The sequence below is a fragment of the Aythya ferina genome (genome assembly GCF_964211825.1).
Source record: "Aythya ferina genome assembly, chromosome: 7".
NCBI lineage: Eukaryota > Metazoa > Chordata > Aves > Anseriformes > Anatidae > Aythya > Aythya ferina.
Genome location: NC_140302.1, coordinates 14,132,717 through 14,154,010, shown reverse-complemented (window position 1 = coordinate 14,154,010; position 21,294 = coordinate 14,132,717). Strand labels below are relative to the sequence as shown.

General features: G+C 34.4%; 1 protein-coding gene across 17 annotated transcripts in view; it reads right to left on the bottom strand.

Moving 5' to 3' along the window:
• KCNMA1 (potassium calcium-activated channel subfamily M alpha 1) overlaps window positions 1-21,294 on the bottom strand; it is a 476,248-nt gene that overhangs the window by 182,897 nt on the left and 272,057 nt on the right. For all 17 annotated transcript variants that reach the window (XM_084526419.1, XM_084526420.1, XM_084526418.1 and 14 more), the window contains 2 exons: window positions 9,530-9,623; window positions 6,703-6,814 (listed from right to left, as the gene is read on the bottom strand). In XM_084526419.1, the coding sequence (XP_084382545.1) occupies window positions 6,703-6,814; window positions 9,530-9,623 (206 nt within the window). The remainder of the gene's footprint in view (window positions 1-6,702; window positions 6,815-9,529; window positions 9,624-21,294) is intronic.

The window sequence follows — 21,294 nt, the reverse complement described above, 5'->3', positions numbered from 1 at the left end:
CCTCCCTTGACCTACTAGCGATGCCGTTCTTGATGCACCCCAGGATACGATTGGCCCTCCTGGCTGCCAGGGCACACTGCTGGCTCATATTCAACTTGCTGTCTACCACGACCCCCAGATCCCTCTCTTCTAGGCTGCTCTCCAGCCTCTCATCGCCCAGTCTGTACATGCAGCCAGGGTTTCCCCGTCCCAGGTGCAGGACCCGGCACTTGCTCTTATTGAACTTCATGCGGTTGGTGATCGCCCAGCTCTCCAACCTGTCCAGATCCCTCTGCAAGGCCTTTACGCCCTCATTCGAGTCCACAACTCCTCCAAGTTTGGTGTCATCAGCAAACTTGCTCAAAATACCCTCTATTCCTACATCCAGATCATTTATAAAAATATTGAAAAGTACCGGCCCTAAAATGGAGCCTTGAGGGACCCCACTGGTGACCGCCCGCCAGCCTGACGCAGCTCCATTTACCATAACCCTTTGGGCCCTGCCCGTTAGCCAATTGCTCACCCATCGTATGATGTTTTTATTTAGCTGTATGGTGGACATTTTGTCCAGTAGGATCCTATGGGAAACCGTGTCAAAAGCCTTGCTGAAGTCCAAAAAAATCACATCAGCTGGTTTCCCTTGGTCCACCATACGGGTGATCTTATCATAAAAGGAAATCAGGTTAGTTAGGCAGGACCTACCCTTCACAAACCCATGCTGGCTGGGACCAATGACTGCTTTGTCCCCCAGGTGCGCCTCAATAAGTCCGAGAACCAACTTCTCCATGATTTTACCAGGCACTGACGTGAGACTGACAGGCCTGTAATTGCTAGGGTCTTCTTTCTGACCCTTCTTGAAAATTGGCACAACATTTGCCAGCTTCCAGTCTACTGGGACCTCTCCAAATTCCCAGGATCGTTGAAAAATAATTGAGAGAGGTTCCGCGATGACATCCGCCAGCTCTTTCAGCACCCGGGGATGAATCCCATCCGGACCCATGGACTTGTAGGGATCCAGGTGGAGTAGCAAATCCCGCACACGTTCAGGGTCAGTTGGGAGTTTGTCATCCCCACCGTCCCGGTCCTCCAGCTCAGGGCACCCTGGGTCCCGAAGCCCATCATCGGCATTGAAGACAGAGGCAAAGAAGGCGTTAAGCGTCTCTGCTTTGCCTACGTCATCGTCTGTGAGGAGACCTTCCCTATCAAGGAGCGGCCCTATGTTTTCTTTAGTTCTCCTTTTTCCATTTACATATCTAAAAAAACACTTTTTATTTTCTCTCACAGACACAGCCAGCTTCAACTCTAGCTGTGCTTTGGCCACTCGAACTTTCTCCCTACAAACACGAACAGCATCCCTGTATTCTTTCCATGACGCCTGGCCCTCCTTCCAGTAGCGAAACACTCTCTGTTTCCGCCTAATCTCCATTAGAATGTTCCTGGTCAGCCCCGCTGGCCTCCTGCCCCGCCTGCCTGACTTGCGATATTTTGGAATTGCCTTATCTTGTGCTTCTAGGAGGCATCGCTTAAAGAGTGACCAGCACTGGTGGACATCGAGGCCTTCAAGAGCAGTTTCCCAGGGGACCTTACTGACTAGTTCCCTGAGCAGCCTGAAGTCCGCTTTCCCCATATCTAGGGATGAGGTTTTGGTGGCACTTTTCCTTCTGTCACCATAAATTTTGAACTCAACCACTTCATGGTCGCTATGACCGAGGCGGCCACCAATCACCACATCTCCCACCAGACCCTCTCTGTTTTCTAGCAACAGGTGTAGGAGGGCACCTTTCCTAGTTGGCTCCGTTAGCACCTGTACCAAGAAGTTATCATCTAGGTGCTTCATGAACCTCCTGGACTTGCTCGTGTCAGCCGTGTGGCACTCCCAGTTAACGTCCGGCAAGTTGAAGTCCCCCATAAGGACAAGGGGAGTTAATCTCGAGGCCTCTCTTAGTTCTGTAAAGAATAATTTATCGGTGCTATCATCCTGGCCAGGCGGTCTGTAATAGACTCCCACAACTACATCCCCTTTATTCGTTCGTCCCTTGATCCTTACCCAGAGGCTCTCAACTTTGCCATCGCCGACCTGAAGTTCCACACAGTCCAGCCCCTGCTTCACATACATCGCCACCCCACCACCTCGCCTACCCTGCCTGTCCCTCCTGAAGAGCCTGTAACCATCTATCGCAACACCCCAGTCACAGGACTCATCCCACCAGGTTTCGCTTATGCCGATGATGTCGTAGTTGCGGGACTGGGCCAGGACTTCTAGCTCATCTATTTTATTCCTCATACTGCGTGCGTTTGTGTAAAAGCACTTCAGGTGCGTCTCCTTACACTCAGCACCTTGTGGATCTGACCAAAGGACCCCACTGGCACACAGCCCCTCTGATTCTAGCGTACCATCCCTTAGGTCTTCACCGGCGCGCCCGGTTTTAGCCCCTTCCCCCTTCGACTCTAGTTTAAAGCCCTATCTATCAGCCCTGCCAACTCCTGACCTAAGATCCTTACCCATGAAGGATCCTTACCCATGAAGCCAAGATGATTTTACATACCTAATCTTCCTCTATCAATATCACCCTGTCAAGGCAATTCATTGCTTTGTTCCTTGCCTTATTCCTTATTACAATCTGCTCATAATTTTAATACTTTATTTTTAAAAATCATGCAAGTGCATGAAAAAAGGCATTTCAGTCATCTGAAGTGCCTTTGCTATCACAGAAGATGGAGTTTTAAGTGGAGTGTAGAGTGTTTGTAAATCATTGCTGAATAAGGCTGGAAGATATTCACGTGTTGCAGGGCTCTCCAGCTTACTAGAATGCAAGCTATCAAAGAAAAAAAGATCTGATCCAAAACTTAACTGTAATACTCAGATCATAATGACTTTGTGTTAAAAAATGAGTTTTGCCATGGCATCATTTCTGCCATTGGAAATTTTTTTGTTTTCCTCCAACAGCATTTTTAGCCTACCTTCACTTAGACTGTAAAGAAAGCATATAGTAATTCACTGAAATTTGGTTGAATGTAACTGTGAAAGTGACTTGTAAAATCTTTAGAGCCAGAAGCTCCATCCTTTGCATAACCATTCTTCCCTTGGGAAGATTCTCTCTGCTCCACAGAAGCCTGCGCTTGAAGTAGAGAATTGTCCTTTTATCACTATCAACATATTTCTTATACTGTGTGGTGCAAGAAGTGTTTATGATTTTATGAAGCATAACTTTAGTTTACATGTAAGTATCTGCACAAATGCTACTGTTTGCAAAACAGTTGGAAAAACGTCAAGGGGATCTAGATGCAAATGAACTTCATCAGAAAACACAGTGATGTTTTTAACTGTACAGTTTTAAGTCTCAGCACAGTGGATTTAACTCCACTGACTATTGCAGTATACCACTGAATTGTTTACAGATTTATTTCCTCCATTTATCTACTTATCTCCTATTCTTTCAATAATATAGCATGCAGACCATTCCATGTGCCAGCTGTAGTCTGCTCATATGTTCTCTTTGCTTGTGCTACCCTTGGACAGCTAAGAAAAATGATACACTAGAAATCTTTTCTAAAAGGATTTATCAAATGTAAAAATGTGTTATTTTTGTCGGTTTTAAGTGCTGTTGTGCCTTCAGCTTTATATTAGACAGTAAACACCCTACCATTCACAGGAACAGTTTGATGGTAAAGCATAATTTGATCCTTCTTAAATTCTGAATTTTGTTTGCATACTGGAATCTAGCTTGAGGATTAGGTCTGAAACATCATTCCTTATGAATACTGATTGAAAAATTGAAAAAATGAGATACACAAATACATTTCATGAACAACTGAACCCCAGAGAGAATCAGGAAAAGGGGAAAGCTTCACATACTGAGTTAAATAAGAGTTTAATGGTGGCATTTCTGAACTAGTATAGGAGTAGGAAGAGAACCAACTGGCTTTCCACTACCATATACTAAAAAAGTATTTATTCAGATGACACATCCTCTACTACATGTCTTTCTATGGGCATTTAGTGTTCTGAAGACCAAGTTTAATTTTGACTTAGGACAGCGCACTAAAAAAAAAAATATAAAAAAATTAAAGTATGTGTTCATATTTACTTTATTATCAGTTAGCTAAACCCCAATGGTTCTTGTTAAATCAGGAATTCAAGACACATTCTGATAACTTTAGTTGTTTAATACTTAGACAATTCATCACAGCTGACTAAAATGAATTAGTAGTAAATAAGCTGGAAAGACCCTGGTGTGCTATACATTCCAGATAAATTTATCATATTTGGGCTCCAGAATGATTTTGAAATGTAGGGCATAGAAAGAAACCCTGCTTCATAAGTAACTGATTCCTAAAATATACAAAGAATTGCTGGGATAGAGTGAATTTTGAACCTGTTAGATGGTCTTTGTGTTGCCTAACATTAAGCACTTCGTATTTACTAGCCTCACTAGAAGGCTAAACTCCCTGTAATTCCTATACCCATGGCAATACTTGGAGCAGAAAATTGAACTTACATGTTTTGAACCATTCTCTGGATAAGCATTTTTCCCTCAATTACAAAAATACATAAAAGAAAAAGGAAAAGCAGGCACCTAACCTGAAACTAAGTATTACACTCAAAACACCCTCTTTTCCTTTCAACCACAATTCCTGTCCTTCCATATTTCCATGAGTATGTCCCAATGTCCCAAGCATTTGGCTTCAGCAGGGTAAATTTAGCTGTCTCTTTAAAAAGTGTAAAAGAACAGACAGTCTTACTTAATACACTTCTGTGTATTTGATTAAAAACTCATCACAGCATCACAAAATAATAACTTTCTGGTCTAAATTACATTTGTCACAGACCCCACTAATTCACATTTTTTTTAAACTAGTAAAATATTTTAGTAAGGATGATTTTCCCTTAAGCAAAAACTGCTCTGGAATAGAATAGACACAGTGAAAGTGCAAAGATCAAACACTGTAAATATGTCACTCCTAAGCCAGCTACATATAATAATAATAATAATAATAATAATAATAATAATAATAATGTCTCAGCAGGTGATAAATGTCTTAAAAGGATTGAGTCAAAAAACAGGTGAAGTGGGACTATAAACAAGATATCCAGGAAAAGTGACACTGGTGCAATTAAGAAAAAAACAAAATTCTTTCAAACCTACAAATAAATATAAGTACAACACTTAACTCTGCCTGTAAAATGACATAGATCATGAAAAGTTTCTCCTTGATAGTTTTTAAAGTCTTCAAGGTCTCTCATTATTTTTATTGGTACTGTCAGATTGTCATGTAACCATGAGTCTGTCAGTTGTGCAATCACAAATGCTGTTCATCTCAAATAATTACCTCTTCGCCTCATTTCCTTTTTTTTTTTTTTTTTTTTTTTTTGTGCATGCACTATTTTCTCATTTCATATTCATTTTCTAATTTCTAATTTCTAGTCTTTACTCTTAGATCACCTTCATCTCCAATTATTTAAATCTGAAAATTCTGGGAAACCAATATGGCAGATTCAAGTACAAAAACATATCCTATTCACATACCACAAACAATCTAGGATTGAGTGACAGCTAGTGAAATCAGCATTTTTCTTTTAAGGGTAACTTCATTTGTTATTAACATAACTTATTCTGAATTTTATTTTCTATCATATAATATGGAACTGTATCACATTTTCTTCTTCAAAAAGCGTTAGTTTTACACACACAGTAGAAGAACATGATGAAGACACTAATTATATGAGGATTTGTAATCATATTTCCTGGCTGTATTACTGTTTTCTTCTTTGGTGTATTATTAAAAACTAATGTATAGTGTGAACCCAAACAGTTATACAATCTATTACACTCCTTTCATAAAACATTGAATCATAGATCTTTTTTTTTTTTATCTTTACATTTCTGTATAAAATTGGAAATATTATACTTCTATAAAAGGTAGTCTGTTTTATTTTCCTTTCTGAGTGAAACATTCCAGTTGACCACTCCCTTTGGTTTTCAGGGACAATGAGTGCTTGTATTTGTAGAAAATTGAACCGAAAAATGTTAAGGTTCCCTATGTTGTCCCCAAATAAAAACTTCCAATTTTGACCCTAATTTTCCATAACTAGAAAGGAATATGGACTTGGTACAAGAAACTTAACATGTGAATTATGTGTGTTCTTTTTTAATTGATTTTTTTCTTCTCTGTTTCTTTTTGCAATCCTTTTTATGTGTGGCATATTTTTTTCTAATGAATTCGTAGTGGTCTTTCCTATACAAAGGTTAAAATTGGTAATGTCTACCCAAATGTATTGCTTCAGTTGATTTAAAATTTAGCTATATTGGTGTAAAATGTGAAGAGAACTTGTTGATTTCATTGTTGAAAATGACTAATGACAATAGAGCTAAGTAAATAATGGTCTGGATCAGATTGTAAACTGTAACAATTACACTAAATTCCCGTTTTGTAAAAACAGCCTGATGTAATTATTCTCAAGCTGGACCTCAACACAAGTTGCAGTATGAGATTATATTAGTCATTTGAGAAAAAAAATGAACTTAATAAGTGCTTTTTATAACATAACCCCCCTGTCTGCTGAAATAGCAAATTGACTGCAAGAATAATTTTGGTACTGTTCTTCTGCTTCCATGATGCCACAAGATGAAGGTATGTATCATCTATCAAAATATGGCAAACTGTTTCTATAGCAGCTTTATTTTTATAACAGCTATTAAAAGGAAAAACTATTTTACTCACCAAGCCAACTTCTGTTTAAATATACTGACACAAACACTGGAGGGACCGTGAAGAAATCTACGACTGAGTTAACTTCTAGCCAAAACCATAGCTTGTCATTGGCTGCTATGAACTGCAAAAAAAAAAAAAAAAGAGGGGAAGAGAGAGAAGAATCAGGTTATACTCATGGTGATTGCAAATGGGTGCAATATTTTCCATTCCAAAATATTAGATTCCGAAGTTAGTGTAGAAGTAACTGATGTTTTTAGGTCAGCGCAGACAAGACAAATGGCGTCACTTTTTGGCAAGTCTGTATTGTGCATTGCTTCATAACTACATTGAGATTAAAGTGAAGTTTCGTCTTCTAACTAAAGAAGCAGAACGTTTATTTGATGGGGTGCAAGATCTGTGGTAAAGAACTGTTTCCTCCACATTTATTAACAATGTATCAGTAATATAAGAAAAGTGTAGGTAGGTATAAAACATTTGAAATTATATCACCTTTGCTCTAGCACTCCAAACATGTAGTCCCATCATGTATTTGCTGTTCACATATTTCCAAATATATGATAGCTTACAAAGATCCAATAATCATCCTATAGAGAGAGCTAATTACCAGGCTGAACCCTACAAGGAATAATTCAGGATAGCAACCAGACTTCAGTCCTGTGAACTGTGCTGTGGAAGAGGTCCTTTGTCCCTGCTTACTATGAAATCAGTCTAAGAAATCTAGGAAACTCAGATGTCAGACATCATAGTTTGAACTTGCTTATTTATGCTTGCTTGCTTAAACAAGGTTCAACAACTAATTCATTCAAGTAATGATTAAAACAAGCTTTTTATAAATACTATATATAAATATAAATACAAAATATTAGCACATGATGGAGATATCTAATGGAGCAGTATTACTCAGACAAAACATAAAACTCGATCTAACATATTTTAAATTTTAAAACAATTATATATTACATATGTATATTTATACATAAATATATATTTATATATAAATATATATTGATATATTAATTAATACTATTAATTAATAATATTATATATAATTCACAACAATCATAATATTAATTAATAATATATATTTAAATATATATTTATATTTAAATATTACATATTTTAAAACAATTTTCTGAGTTAGAGACAACATCCGTTCACTTTCTTTCAAAGCCTGTACTGGTATTCCATCTGATTAGCTTTTCCCTTTTCTGCAATTACATTAAAACTTTAACAGTAAATGTTTATGGTGCATACCAACTTTGTTAGATCTGCTGATGTCAATAATGTTAAAGTCATACTTAGAAGGGAAACAGACAATAGAACAGAACTTGTCTCGGAGAAAAGTCAAAAATTAAAATGTATTGACATTCAGTTAATCAAACTTTCAGCATGAAAACTGAGCAAAAAATATCCAGTTTCACCAAAATCTTTGATTTCCCCTCTGTTGAATTTAAAAGTAGTCAGAATATTTGGAACTCAAAGTTTTTCAAGATCTCAGATTGATATTTTCTTAATTCACAACATGTATTCGGATCAGCATTTTATCTTTCCATAGCGCTTTTCCATAAAGGCCACTCACATTCACAGTGTGCAAGTATTAACATCAGTATATTCTCTCCTATTGTGCTCTGTTGTGCTATTACAATATGTAATTTTAACTATCTTAGTAAGAACATCACCAACACAAACTTTAAAAATTATCTGGATACTTCTAAATACAGGGTTCATGGAAGTTCATATGTATCATGCATTGAATCTACTGTGTCAAAAAGTCAACCTATACTGAAGGTCTCGTGGACATGTACAAAAGCTCCTGAGACACTGAATAATTACAGTTTATTATATATGTTTATATGCAGCTTAGAATACATATATAGTAGTCTAAATACTGAAGGAATTTATCTGTTAAATTAAAGGACAGACACTGCACCTAGTCTGGGTAATGAAATAACCTAGATGTGCAACAGACTTACTCACTGAAGCACCAGAAAAAGTTGGTTAAGTTGGTCTGAAGAGAAATAGGGGGAGCTAAACTGCCACTGTGATAAAGAAAAATGAGCTCCTGTGATTTGGAAGAAAAATGGGCAAAGGAAAAACATGAGACAATGTCTGTATGAAATTTAAAGGCCAATGAGGCAAGCTTTCTGCTCTTATAAAGTTTCCATCATAGTTCTGCTATGTTTTATGCCTTGTTTCTCCCTATTTTCCAGTTATCAACCACCAGTTAACCTCAAAGAGTATCTCCATGTCCTGAAGCCATAGAAGGAAGGAAAGAAGGAAAGGAAAAAGGAAACATGGAAACACTTGAATTGCTGAAACCGCATTAATGGATTTTCAGAAAGTGAAAAGGATACTTTAGTGATATATTTTTCAGCACATTGACTGGTATTTTACAATTCTGCAAAGTATTCATTAGCAGTTTGGGAAAATGGATGTTCATAAAACTGATTATAGCAGCTGTATCAGCTGTTATCTCAACTCCAAATGCCAAAGACAGATTGAATACAGCACAAGAATAATTCAAGTATTCACACTCACTGAGAACACTGAAACTACTTTTGACTTTACTGACCAGCACCAACCTATAATACTTTTCACTTTCTGTCATACTACAATATACTGAAACAGTTTAAGCTTATAAGCTATTGGTTTCCTTAGTTATCCTATATATTTATCCTTACTTCTTAAATATTCTTAACCAAAAGCTTTGCTCATACATTTTAGAGCTTGGCTTAATTTTGTTCAGTCATTGTAAAGTCAGTCTGTTTTCAAAGAGTTTCCTACCTAATATTTATATTCCCTCTCTGATGCATATTATCAAAGACACACTACTTACACGCAAGCCGAAGTAGAGTAGGAAGAACACATTGAAAGCCATGTCGATCTGTAACGTGAAATCTTTGTAGAAATTCTGGCAGGACTCTATTGGGCTATTTGAAAAAAAAAAAAAAAAATCAAAGTAAATTGTCGTTATATGAGTTTCTAATCTGGTGAGAATTTTATGCATTTCATTTAAAAACTTGATCAAATCTCAATTTTTCCAGTTGTTTACAAGATACAAGCAAGCATTTCAAATGAATTATTTCATTCATTCAGTTAGTTTCTTAATATTTACCTGTTCAGGTAATATCTGAAAATTAACATGCAGATAAATTTAATAAAAGACAAGCAGGAAAATAACCCAGGATTCCTTAACCCCACATTAACCCTTAAAGAACTGACTTCTTTCTATAGGAACATACCCAGTACTCTTTAGGAACAAACATAACAAGCACACAGCTACAGTGAAATATTACATGTTTTAATTTAATTTTTATTGTACCATAAAACCTTAAAAAAAAAAAAAAAAAAAAGTTGCTTAGAAATACATTACCCATTAGCAATCTGAGGCACTTATTTTTGTAGAATCCCTTGCTTACAGTAAGATTTGGGTTTGTTTTGTTTTGTTTGTTTGTTTTGCTACTTATGTACTTGATGACAGTACTATGAGCTGAGTAGAAAAGCAGCATAGCCCACTGGTAAAATTAAACAACAAAATAAATAGAGAAATTTGAAGCAGTACTATAAGGGTTAATTTCTGCATGCAGGTTAATTAAATACCTTCCTGTGTGTCAGGCAGCCATTGCAAATTCTAGCTTACTATATTATGCTTTATTTAATAGTGGGACAAGTCCAAAGCATACTCTATACAAACTGGTACTTTATAAACATACTTTAATCTAAGGAAGGAGATAACTTCCATGAGTGTGATTAGTGATTTATTTGTGAGTTTTGTAGAACAGGTTGGTGAAGCCACAGAACAGTGTTGAATTCAGACTGAAGTGAAAGTCATGTCCCAATATATGTTGATGTATATACTACGTATATACAATGTCCCACTATATATACATATATATACACATATATTGCAAATGATCATGTATTCACAATGACTAATAGAGTATAAAACTAAAATGTAGATCATTTGGAACCTTTGAAAACATTCTTTCAGGAAAGAAGAAATTCCAGGCTTCCCAGGTCAAATAGATCACTGAATGTGACTGTAATACCAGTTCATATAGCTGCAGCTCTTCAAATATAATGCTAGACTGCTCAACAAGCAAGATTCTATGCATTATGAATGTCTGTTCCCTAATTTAAGGCATAAAGGAAATTACCCGGGCTACCAGGTCATTACACATGCAGCCAAATTTTCCATTCCTCGTATACATCACAGATCAAAACAAGTTAAATACAGCATGCCCTCTCTTGTCTTTAGATGCATGAATGCACACAGTAAAATTCTTCTTGATGTACAATAGCTTTATATTTTAAGAAACTTCAGTGATACAGGAAATTACTTTAAAATGTTGAAAAAGTTATTTATAAAGACATTGAAGTTATGAGACATTTCTGTTATAGATCAAATAAAACTGATTTAGAAAAGCAGGCAGAAGTTAAGAGAAGCCAAATGTTAACATATAGGACAGAAAATAGCATTTTGTACTTCAAAAATACAGGTTTAGCTACAAAAAGAGTGAATATAATTTGAGAATCCAACATCCTCATTTTCTGTATGGGATTACTGAGAGGAAAGCATTTTGTTAAAATAAGGTCACTATCATCCTATGCACCCTATCAACAGAAACCACAGAAAATGCCACAGAACCAGAATGAAAAATCTTGTACCAACCCAGAGGCTGAGACCCCTGATTTCAGGTTAAGTTTCTGTAAAAGCTGCAGGCATTCACTGAAGCTGATAAAATTGTACAAATATAACTGGGATAAAGATAGCTTCATTATCTTCCTCTCCACAGTGATTTGGTACTTGTCGTAAAAGTTAGATAAGGTCAGCTAAAGTTGCAGCTAACTGCTCTCCCTTTGTGCTGTTGTCCTTAACAAAAAACTGCAAGATCTGAAAAATAATCTAATACACTGTCGTCTTCTTTGCAAAATACTTAGCAGCGAATCATAATCCTGATTTGGGACTGCTGTTTATCAGTAGCCCTTTGTAAGCTAGTCTTACTGCTAGTTCTCGCTCTGTAAAACATCCTTCATTTCAGATATGATCCCTCTTTTTCAATTTCTAAATTATCCATCTACAAAACAAACACAAATCTAGCACCAAGGTTAGATTACCTAAACTAGGTTAAATTATCCTAGGTTAATTTAGGTTGGATATTAGGAGAAATTTATTTACTGAAAGAGCTGTGCAGTATTGGAACAGGCTGCCAAGAGAAGTGTTTGATCCGCCATCCCTGGAGGTCTTTAAGAAATCTGTAGATGTAGAATTTAGTAGCATGGTTTAGTGATGGACTTCAGTACTAGGCTAAAGGTTGGACTAGATGATCTTAGAGGTCTTTGCCAACCTGAAAAATTCTATGATTCTGTGGTCCTCTTTATTTTAAATGAAGATTATGTCAGAAAGGCATGTCACTAAGGCTAAATAAATGATTATTCATACACAGGACATATAAGATTTTGTACTGCAAGTTATATTTTGGTGATATTACTCAGTTTGGATTTTTCAGTTTCATCTGTAGCTTGCATATGGACTGAGAGAAAAGAAAAAAGACCAAAAAAAAAAAAAAAAAAAGAATGAAAGAAAAAAAAGACCACTAAGCTTTATCACTGCAGCATTCAGCCTGCTGCAGAAAGGAAGCCATTTTGAAACTTCCCTTTGCACCAAGTTTTCTCAAACCGTAAGTGCTATAATTCCTATGCTCACAGGCAATATATTGCTAGGATCTCCAGGGCAAAGAATGTGTTTCCTATTCTGCACTAAAATTAGATGTCTTTTCCTATGGGATTTCACCCTTTTAGGCCATCAAAGGTATTGCCTTTGAAAGAGATGACTTCTTGTCTTTTCCAAAGTCATAGTGCCGATTTTATTTCATTTAGTATAAGGATATCCTGTTGATAATCTATGACGCACTATGATATCCCTTTACCCTGCCATCTCTGTATGTAATAAACTATATCCCACAAGGGATGCCTGATTTGAGGCTTTATTCATCTCAATGTTTATATCAAATTATTTGCTGCAACCCTATGCTCCATGCTACCATTCAATATAAATTGCATATAGAGATATAAAAGTGGGCTTAATTTGCCTAATCTGCAGTAAAGACAGAGCCTTACTTATTTGCCATATATATATGTCATATATATGTCATATATATGGGTTATCCTCTGTTAATTTTCTTCCTTCCTCTTATGCTCTTTCAACACCACTACTCATTTCAGTTTCACATTACCTTTATTTACTTGTTCTGTTTATTATTACTGCATTTTTACAGCAACAGTAGCACTCACAAAGTCCAGTTATAGAGGCATTATAAGCATAAATTCATTCACTGAGGAGTAAGAAAGTTAACTTTACACAGATGGAGCTAAATGTTGACAAGAAGTAAAGATGACGAGGCTTTGAGCTGCAGTTAAAAATGGGCTGTGTATCAATAAGACATGACATATCAACGCGTGTCACACTGCAACCATTGTCACTATGCCATTAAGACAGAAGCAAAGGGAAGGAATTCTATGTTCATTCAGACTTTACACCAGTTTTGACACCATAGTGACATCTACCTGGATGATTTTACATGAAAATTTCTCCACTGCAATGGAAAACGTTGTGCCTACCCAATTCAGTACTTGAAGTAGCTACTCAATATGTAATTTCCATCTCTGTATTTTTTTGGTGAAAAAAATATTCTGGTTTTGACACATGATGTCCATCTATTCCTAATGTGTTTTTTTTTTTTTTTACAAGGCCTGCAACCCTAGCATAAATGCCAGTTTTTAATCTGGGTGCAAGTAGTTACACACTGAAATAAAAGAGGTTAATTCTAAGTCAGATTATTCTGGTTACAAATTAGCAAGCATTCTGAAGAAAAAAAAAGTGTTTTGCAACGACGCATAGTCCATAAAGGAAAATAAGTGCTGTAACTAGGAAATTACTGATGTTAATATTGCACCACGGCTTCTATAAATTTGGAACTTTAAGAAGTTATTGAAAATCTAGAAATTAAGAGAATTGAGAGAAAATGTCCTAATTTAAGATCTTAATTTTTGGAATCAAATTTCTCTTCTGAATAATGGTGGAGGAAAAGTTAAGTCCATTATTGAAATTAGATAAGCTAAAATATAATGAATAATGTTAATTAAATGAAATGTAAAATTGAAAAATTTGGAACTAAAAGAAAAAAAGTCATTACAACCTCAGCATACCAGAGAAAGAAATAAAATTATCTGATACTAAGAAAAAATAAATTTCAAATTCAGTTGCACAGTAGACCATTATATGAAAATATGGTACAATGTTAATTTTCTATCAGAAGGAATGTCCATTGACAGTGAATTTTAAGATCAAGGGATGGTTTTGTGAGGAAATATCAGTAGATGTGGCTAAAATATAACCAACACAAACAAATAAATGAGAGAAACCACTCAACATTTAGAATCTCTTTAGTATCATATATTTTAAAGACATTCCACTCACTTGCCATTTTCAAATTTAAATTGAATGCAATTAATACTTATTAATTGGATATATAAATTATTTGTTCATAATTTTGTCTGAAATCACCTTTTTTTCTCAATTATTTTCCCTGAAAGCTCCCCTATAATTCCACATTCCTTCAAATTTATTTATAGAAAAAACCCAATGCTACAAGATTTAGAGTTTAAAAAAATAATTTAAAAAAAAGTCACAAATTTGATACAACAGTGTTCCTTTGCACCCCTTTAATATATATATTTTAACAGTACAAGGAATGGAAAATTATGGGTGTTGTGATTAACTTACTGTTTCAGTGACAGCGCTAAGACTAAACTATAGGAAAAGACAGTTGTATCATTTAGTATAAGCAATGTTCATTCAGTGCAGAATACTTTCTGTTCCTTTTACTCTGGTTTAGTTGTACTACTCAGAAGGGAATGAGAAGTTAAAATATTATTTACAGAAACTGGTATGAACATATAGCAAAATTCTAAGGATAGATGGATGCCTAGCAAGCGTCATCCCTGTGAAATAAATATCATAATTATAGTACATCAGTGAGGCTAAGAATTGAATTTGTCTAAAATCTCACAGAGTGACAAAGAGCATAACAGTTTTTCCTCTCTTAGTTCAATGGCTTTATTAACCATGTTAGGGTAACAGGAAGAAAAAGTATTTTCTTACAATTCATGTTACCTTCTAATTATAAGAAAGCTTGATAAGCGATTCAGTTTATAAGGCCTTTCTTTGAATTATAACATCAATAAGCTCATTATTTTTTTATGGAAAATGTCTTCTAAATTACTTCACTCTCACTTGACATGATGTCATCTACCAAGGAAGTTTTGCTGCTGGCATTTTCAATTAGTACTGAAAGATACTAATTTAAAAAACTTGATTTTTTTTTTTTTTTTTCAGAAAACTTAAGCTTTCCCTCGCCCAAGAGAGAAGAGAAGTCAGCTGAATCAGAAAAATGTGAAGGCAAGAACTAACTTTACCCCTAGCAGAAATGCAATGTAATCTGCTGTCACAGACTTGGGATCCATAAAAGTCCATAGGCCCATTACATTCTTTGTTACCAGTATTTTCTAAGTTTTGTATACCTGAAGGTAGTAAGTGAAGGAGTAACAATCCCTTTCTTACTGAATGTTATTGACAGTTATCTCCTAAGTCAAGGATAATGCTGTGACAATTTCCTATACCTTCTTGTCAATTATAATAATATATTACAATTCTTTTTGATCACTTAACCTCCTGCTTCTAAAGTTAACTCTGTTTCTCCTATGCACACACATACGCAGAGAACTTTCTGCTCCCAGCCATTTCAGTGTCAAATCTTGCACCTTCTGTTTTTGTACTCATAACTAAGATACTGACTGTGCTTGGCTGTCCTTCACAGGACAAACAATTTATTGTAGCATCTTCGTGTTTAAACTCCATATTGCCTATTACTTTCTCCTCCTGTTCCTTCAGAAAGCTTCAGACAAACATACCTGTATATTTATATACTTGTATCTTTATATTTATATTTAAATATAGGTATATATACCTGTATCTTACATGCTTGACTTTCTTATACACTTGACTTCAACAAGTGCCTTTTTCACATTCTCTGTTCCAACTGACCTCTGCATAATGAATTAAACCATGATTCACAGTCTTAAAAACTCTACTATTTCAATATGCAATCAAACTATTTTGAATTAATCCACACCTTTCTTTGTTTTCACCTCCATTCCTGCCTTTTCTGTATGTGAAGTGGCCTCTTTACTTTGCTTCCATATGCATCTCTTACATATTCCTTTTCAAAATGTATTACTCATGTTAGGCTCATAAACACTACAAAACCATATCTTAGAATTACATCAACACTCAGCATCTTCTTTGATCAATTTTAAAATAAATTTTCAAAATATAAATTTGATCAAGATAAAAGATGAAATGCCAAATAATGTGAAATAAAGCTATATTGCAAGATTTCTGAGACATTTGCTTGGTTTATAAAATTGCAAGCATGTAAAGAGAACTGCTTTTCTCACAAACGCATGCACACATGTGCACACAAAAGCAGGAGCAATGCAAGTAACTGTCCTTATTTACCTTTACCTTTCTATCACAACATTTTCTGTTATTTTTTAACATGTGATAGATCATAAGCTGGCACTACAATATTACCCTTCTATTTCTCATCTAATTTAAAAAGTGCATCATGACCCCTCTGCTCTAAAGATACTTTCTACAATTAAGTACTTCTCTATTATGTCCCTAGCCCACAGGGAAACCTTGACAAATTTTAGACTAATTTGGGGTAAAATTAAAAAGTTTCTTGATTCTTTTTCATTCTTTTTTCCAAAAAATACGCCATCAGAAGTAATAAGCAACAGCAAAAACAGATCAACCAGTATCAACTGGTACAACAGAATCATTTAGTAATTTTTTTTTCTGAGAACCACTGTTAGAGACATACTGTTTTTCCTTATAAATCACTTACTTTTCTGTCTCATGATAAGGAGGAGCACTTTTTACTCTAAATGTTCATTTGTTTTATGTATAAGAATATATTTATATTAAAATATAATTTTGACAGTTTTTTTTTTAATAGTATTAGTTTCATAGTGCATGCTTGCTGACACATCCATAAAGAAAATTAAGCTTCTTCCAACTAGCAGAAAACAATTGGCTATGCAACTGAATAGAGGTTGTTGAAACTTCGCAATGAGAACCCAGTCATGGAGATTTCTTCTTCAGTCAAATTCCACGGGATAAATTGTTAAAAAATAAATTTCACATAAGAAAACAAGCACAGATCACAAAACAGAGGCTGCAATCTGAGAGTCTCTTATGGAAAAGTAATTTAGAAAGTGAGACAAAGAAGGACTTCTGGTTGGAAATACAGGGACTACTAATGTTAATTTTTGTCACATCCATGCATGAAGAGTGAAATGAAGTTGGTACAACTGCAGAACCAAAAGTATACTAACCCATCTCAGATGCTTCAGATCTTCCCTAGCATAACTCTGACTTTTAAGGACTTCTTTGTGATTGACAACATATCTATCTAATGACAGAAATAAGTAACTTTGCAACTGCTTACTTTATCTATGTGAACTAATAAAACTTGGTAAAATCAGTGGTGATGTAATTGTCGTGTTTTTGTAGGGCTATCTGTGTTGTGAAAAATATGTAAATAAGGAATAAGGCAAATAATTTAATAATTGTGCTTCTCTCAATATGACAACAATATTCTGCAATATCATGTCTTTCCTGGTTGAAAAACTACTTCCCAGTATAACTGCTTCCGAGGCTTCATCTTTCTTATTCAAGTTTTCCATGAATTTTAAGTACATTTTTGTTGGCTGTCCTTTTAAAATATAAGGCAGCCTACCACAAAATTCAAGCAAAATCAAACTCTTACCTTCCTCAGCCCCTACTCTAAAATTGTGAAGTATGACTACAGGAAACTTTTCTTATCATTTTTATATTCAATTACTGGGAACTACAGAACATTAAATTTCTCACTCTAAAAACAGCATATTTATAATGTACAGAATGTACATTGAGTACTACTCACAGCATATGTCTTCTCCAATTACTGACTTGCAAAAACAAAAGCTAAAGTAAGATTCCTTCAGTACAGCTAAAGCTTCAGAAAGCGAGTGCTAAAATAAGCATAAGTAAAAAGCCCAGTGTCAATCTCCATAACCTTGAATGTTCGTTAAGGTGTATGCACTTTTTTTGCAAAATACTCCAATAATTTCTCAACGCTGCTCAAGATATCTGCATCTGAAGAGCTTTGCCTGAGAACCACATAGCTACATAGATTGTATTTTACTTTGCATTAGATTTACTAATTGTTTACCAAAAGCTGAGAACACTGGCAATTGAAAATGGTCTTACATTACCTTGACAAAACAATCTCACTGATGAAAACCCAATTACATTTTTAATTAAAGGTTTTTGTGTGAAATTACTGGGATATTAAAGAGAAAACTTCCAGTATACTGTTTCAACTAACATTTTATTATTAACCTTTTTGACAAAATTTATTAAGTCTCTTTAGTTCTCTCTGCTATGGTAATTCTGTTAAATTGCATACCCTATTTACTGAAGTTGGCCATCTTGCATGTTTCTACTCTGTAATTAGACCCTTTTTTATTACTTCTGTTGTGATTACATGATTTAATATAGAGATGCTATTTAATATTCTTTATCAAAGTCTGGCAAGGAATAATAAGTTGTAGCTGTTTACTCCAGAAAACAGAAAATAATTGGTGAAATGAAAATGCAAACATTTTATATTACGCTTCTAGAATCATAATAATTCTTTTCACACAGGGATTTATGGGCTACTTACAGTCCCTTGGATATTTATAAATGATTTCTAGTTTTTACATATCAACACAATGATCCACATATGTGAAATTTCTGACATTTCCTACAGAAAGGAAGAGGAAAGCAAAGGGCCTACAAACAACTGAACTCTTAGCTAAGAGTCTGTTGAAATAAATGTATGTATAGCCACCTGACATTCCAGCAGAAGGAGGAATATATGACTTTCTGAGATTTTCTTCTTGCCCTATTTCATATGACTCTGTTTTGCAGCTGCTGTCTTTTTGAAACTACCACACGTACTTTCCTTAAGCATGAAGCTTTCAACATCCAACCATCATTGGTATCTAACTTGAACTACTCCTCCATCTCAGTGATTTATGTCTTTCTACTCTGTTGATGCTGCTGTGCAGCTTTTAAGTCTTCCTCATCTGGCTGCACTCTTCAAAGAAACAGTTACAATCTTCAAAAATGAGAACATACTTCTACTTGACCTACTCCAGTTTGGAGACTATTAATCATTTTGCTTTTGTATATCAACATAAAACTGAGTTTTGATTTTCTGCTTGATACATAACAAACATTAGATTCCTCCAGATAATTTTGAGGATTGTTTCCATACGCTTCTTCCTTGCTATTACTGTACATAAAAAAAAAAAAAAAAAAAAAAAAAAAAAAAAAAAACCTCTAATATTTTCTTAAGAAAATTTCAGCCTAAGATTCAACTATCCTATCTGAAAAATGAGAAGAGTACCAGATGAAGTGAAGCCTTAAAATTCATTTTCAGTTCATTCATCTGACAGTTGTTTTTGGAATTTGCCTCCTGTTTCCCTTAATTAATAAAAATAACTGGCTACTCTCTCATTTTTACTTATTAGTTATAAGCTTGAACCTCAGGTATACTATTGATTTTAATGTCAGTGAATGACATAAATGAGCAATGAAATCCAAAAGCACTGCAAAGTGGTAGAAATCTGACATTTCTGACAAATCTGACATTACTGGGCCAGCTTTTTCAGTCATGCTTTCTAGTACACGTACAGCTGTTACCCAAGTTTATTATTACCGTACAACTATAGCTATATTTTTTTAATTGTAATTTTATATACTCTAATACGCAGTTACACCAGGCAGGATATATTGTCTCATATTTCAAAGGCATATATGAAAATATAAATATAATAATAATAGTAATATAATATATATATATAATATTATATATATATATAATATATTATATTATATAATTTATAATATATATATTATAATATATTATATATTATAATATATATAATATAATATATAATATATATAAATATATATATTTATATATTATATATAATATATATATAAATATATATATAATAATATATATATAATATATAATATATAATATAATATATAAAATATAATATATTATATAATAGATAATATATAAATACATAAAATATAATAATAATAATAATAATAATAATAATAATAATAAATAAAGCTAGAAAACACTGTACTCACAAGCATTTAATAATTTTAGATTTTCCTCTCTCTCATTCCTCAAAAGGACTTGTTAGCCTTATCCACCCCATCAACACAACAGTCCTTAAAGCACCTTAGTAACTTAGTACCTAAGATACGTTTTGGGTGCCACAAATCTCACCAGAATTTTCTTATGAAACAAGATCATGCGACTCAGCTTCTCCCAAACCAAATTATTATACAGCCAATATTTGTATAAATTATCATTGGGAAGTCTGGATTCATATTCTTACTCCACTTTATTAGGAATAACATAAAGGTGAGTTGAAGCAAAAACCTTCTAGCTACCAAGAGTAACCATCTGATATCTTTGACTATATCCTGAACATCACAGTATGCATAAGTTTAAATTTTTCACCTTTAAACCAACTCCAGAGTAGTTAAGGTAACATTTACTCCCAACATATATAAATATTTATGATTGCCCTTTCTATCACTTTTTTTTTTTTTTTTCCCCCTCCCTGAACTCCTGGAAATTCTTTATCATACATGATTTTGGAAGTACTGCACATATACACAGTTTTTTCTGACCTCCACTACCACCTGTTTTCCAGGTGGATATAACTACAACCTAGTAATTTTTTCTGCTTGGAACTTTTAATATCATAGCTGTTCCAACTGTGGGACCTATTTATTTACCAGTAGTCTTAAGAGCAGATTACCGTATTCTTAAGACAAAATGATGATATGAAAGACTCGCTAAAAATAAAAAATAATAAATAATAAAACAACAACAACAACAACAAAACATTTACTTTGCAAAAGAGCATAATTAATTTAAATGAACAATTTAAAAAATAACTCAACTCTTTCCTAATTCAACTTATCAGACAAGGAGACTAGCCTGGAGCCTGACTGACAGTCTCAATCACAGTGACTTTTTTCAATGGCAAAGACAAAGCCCTTTAGATTAATGACAGTACATGATTCTTTTTTTAGCAGTCCATTCACCTCCATTAACAAACGGAATAAGGTATTGCCAACACCTGTAGCAATTGCTCACATGAATTATCACAAGCCTGGTATAAAACCATTTTATGTCAATGTAAGAAGAGGAATACAATGATATAACAAAATGAATACATAGCAGCACTTTTTTTTTTTTTTTTTTTTTTTTCTAGCACCACTTTAGCATGGCTTGCAAACATGCACTATATTGTCCAACACCTTTTTATCCAGGCTGCTGTGTGTGGGAACGTAGATGTGCAGTCAGGTTTAGACGCTGAGCTACCGGAAAATCAAAAGGACTGGTGTAATAA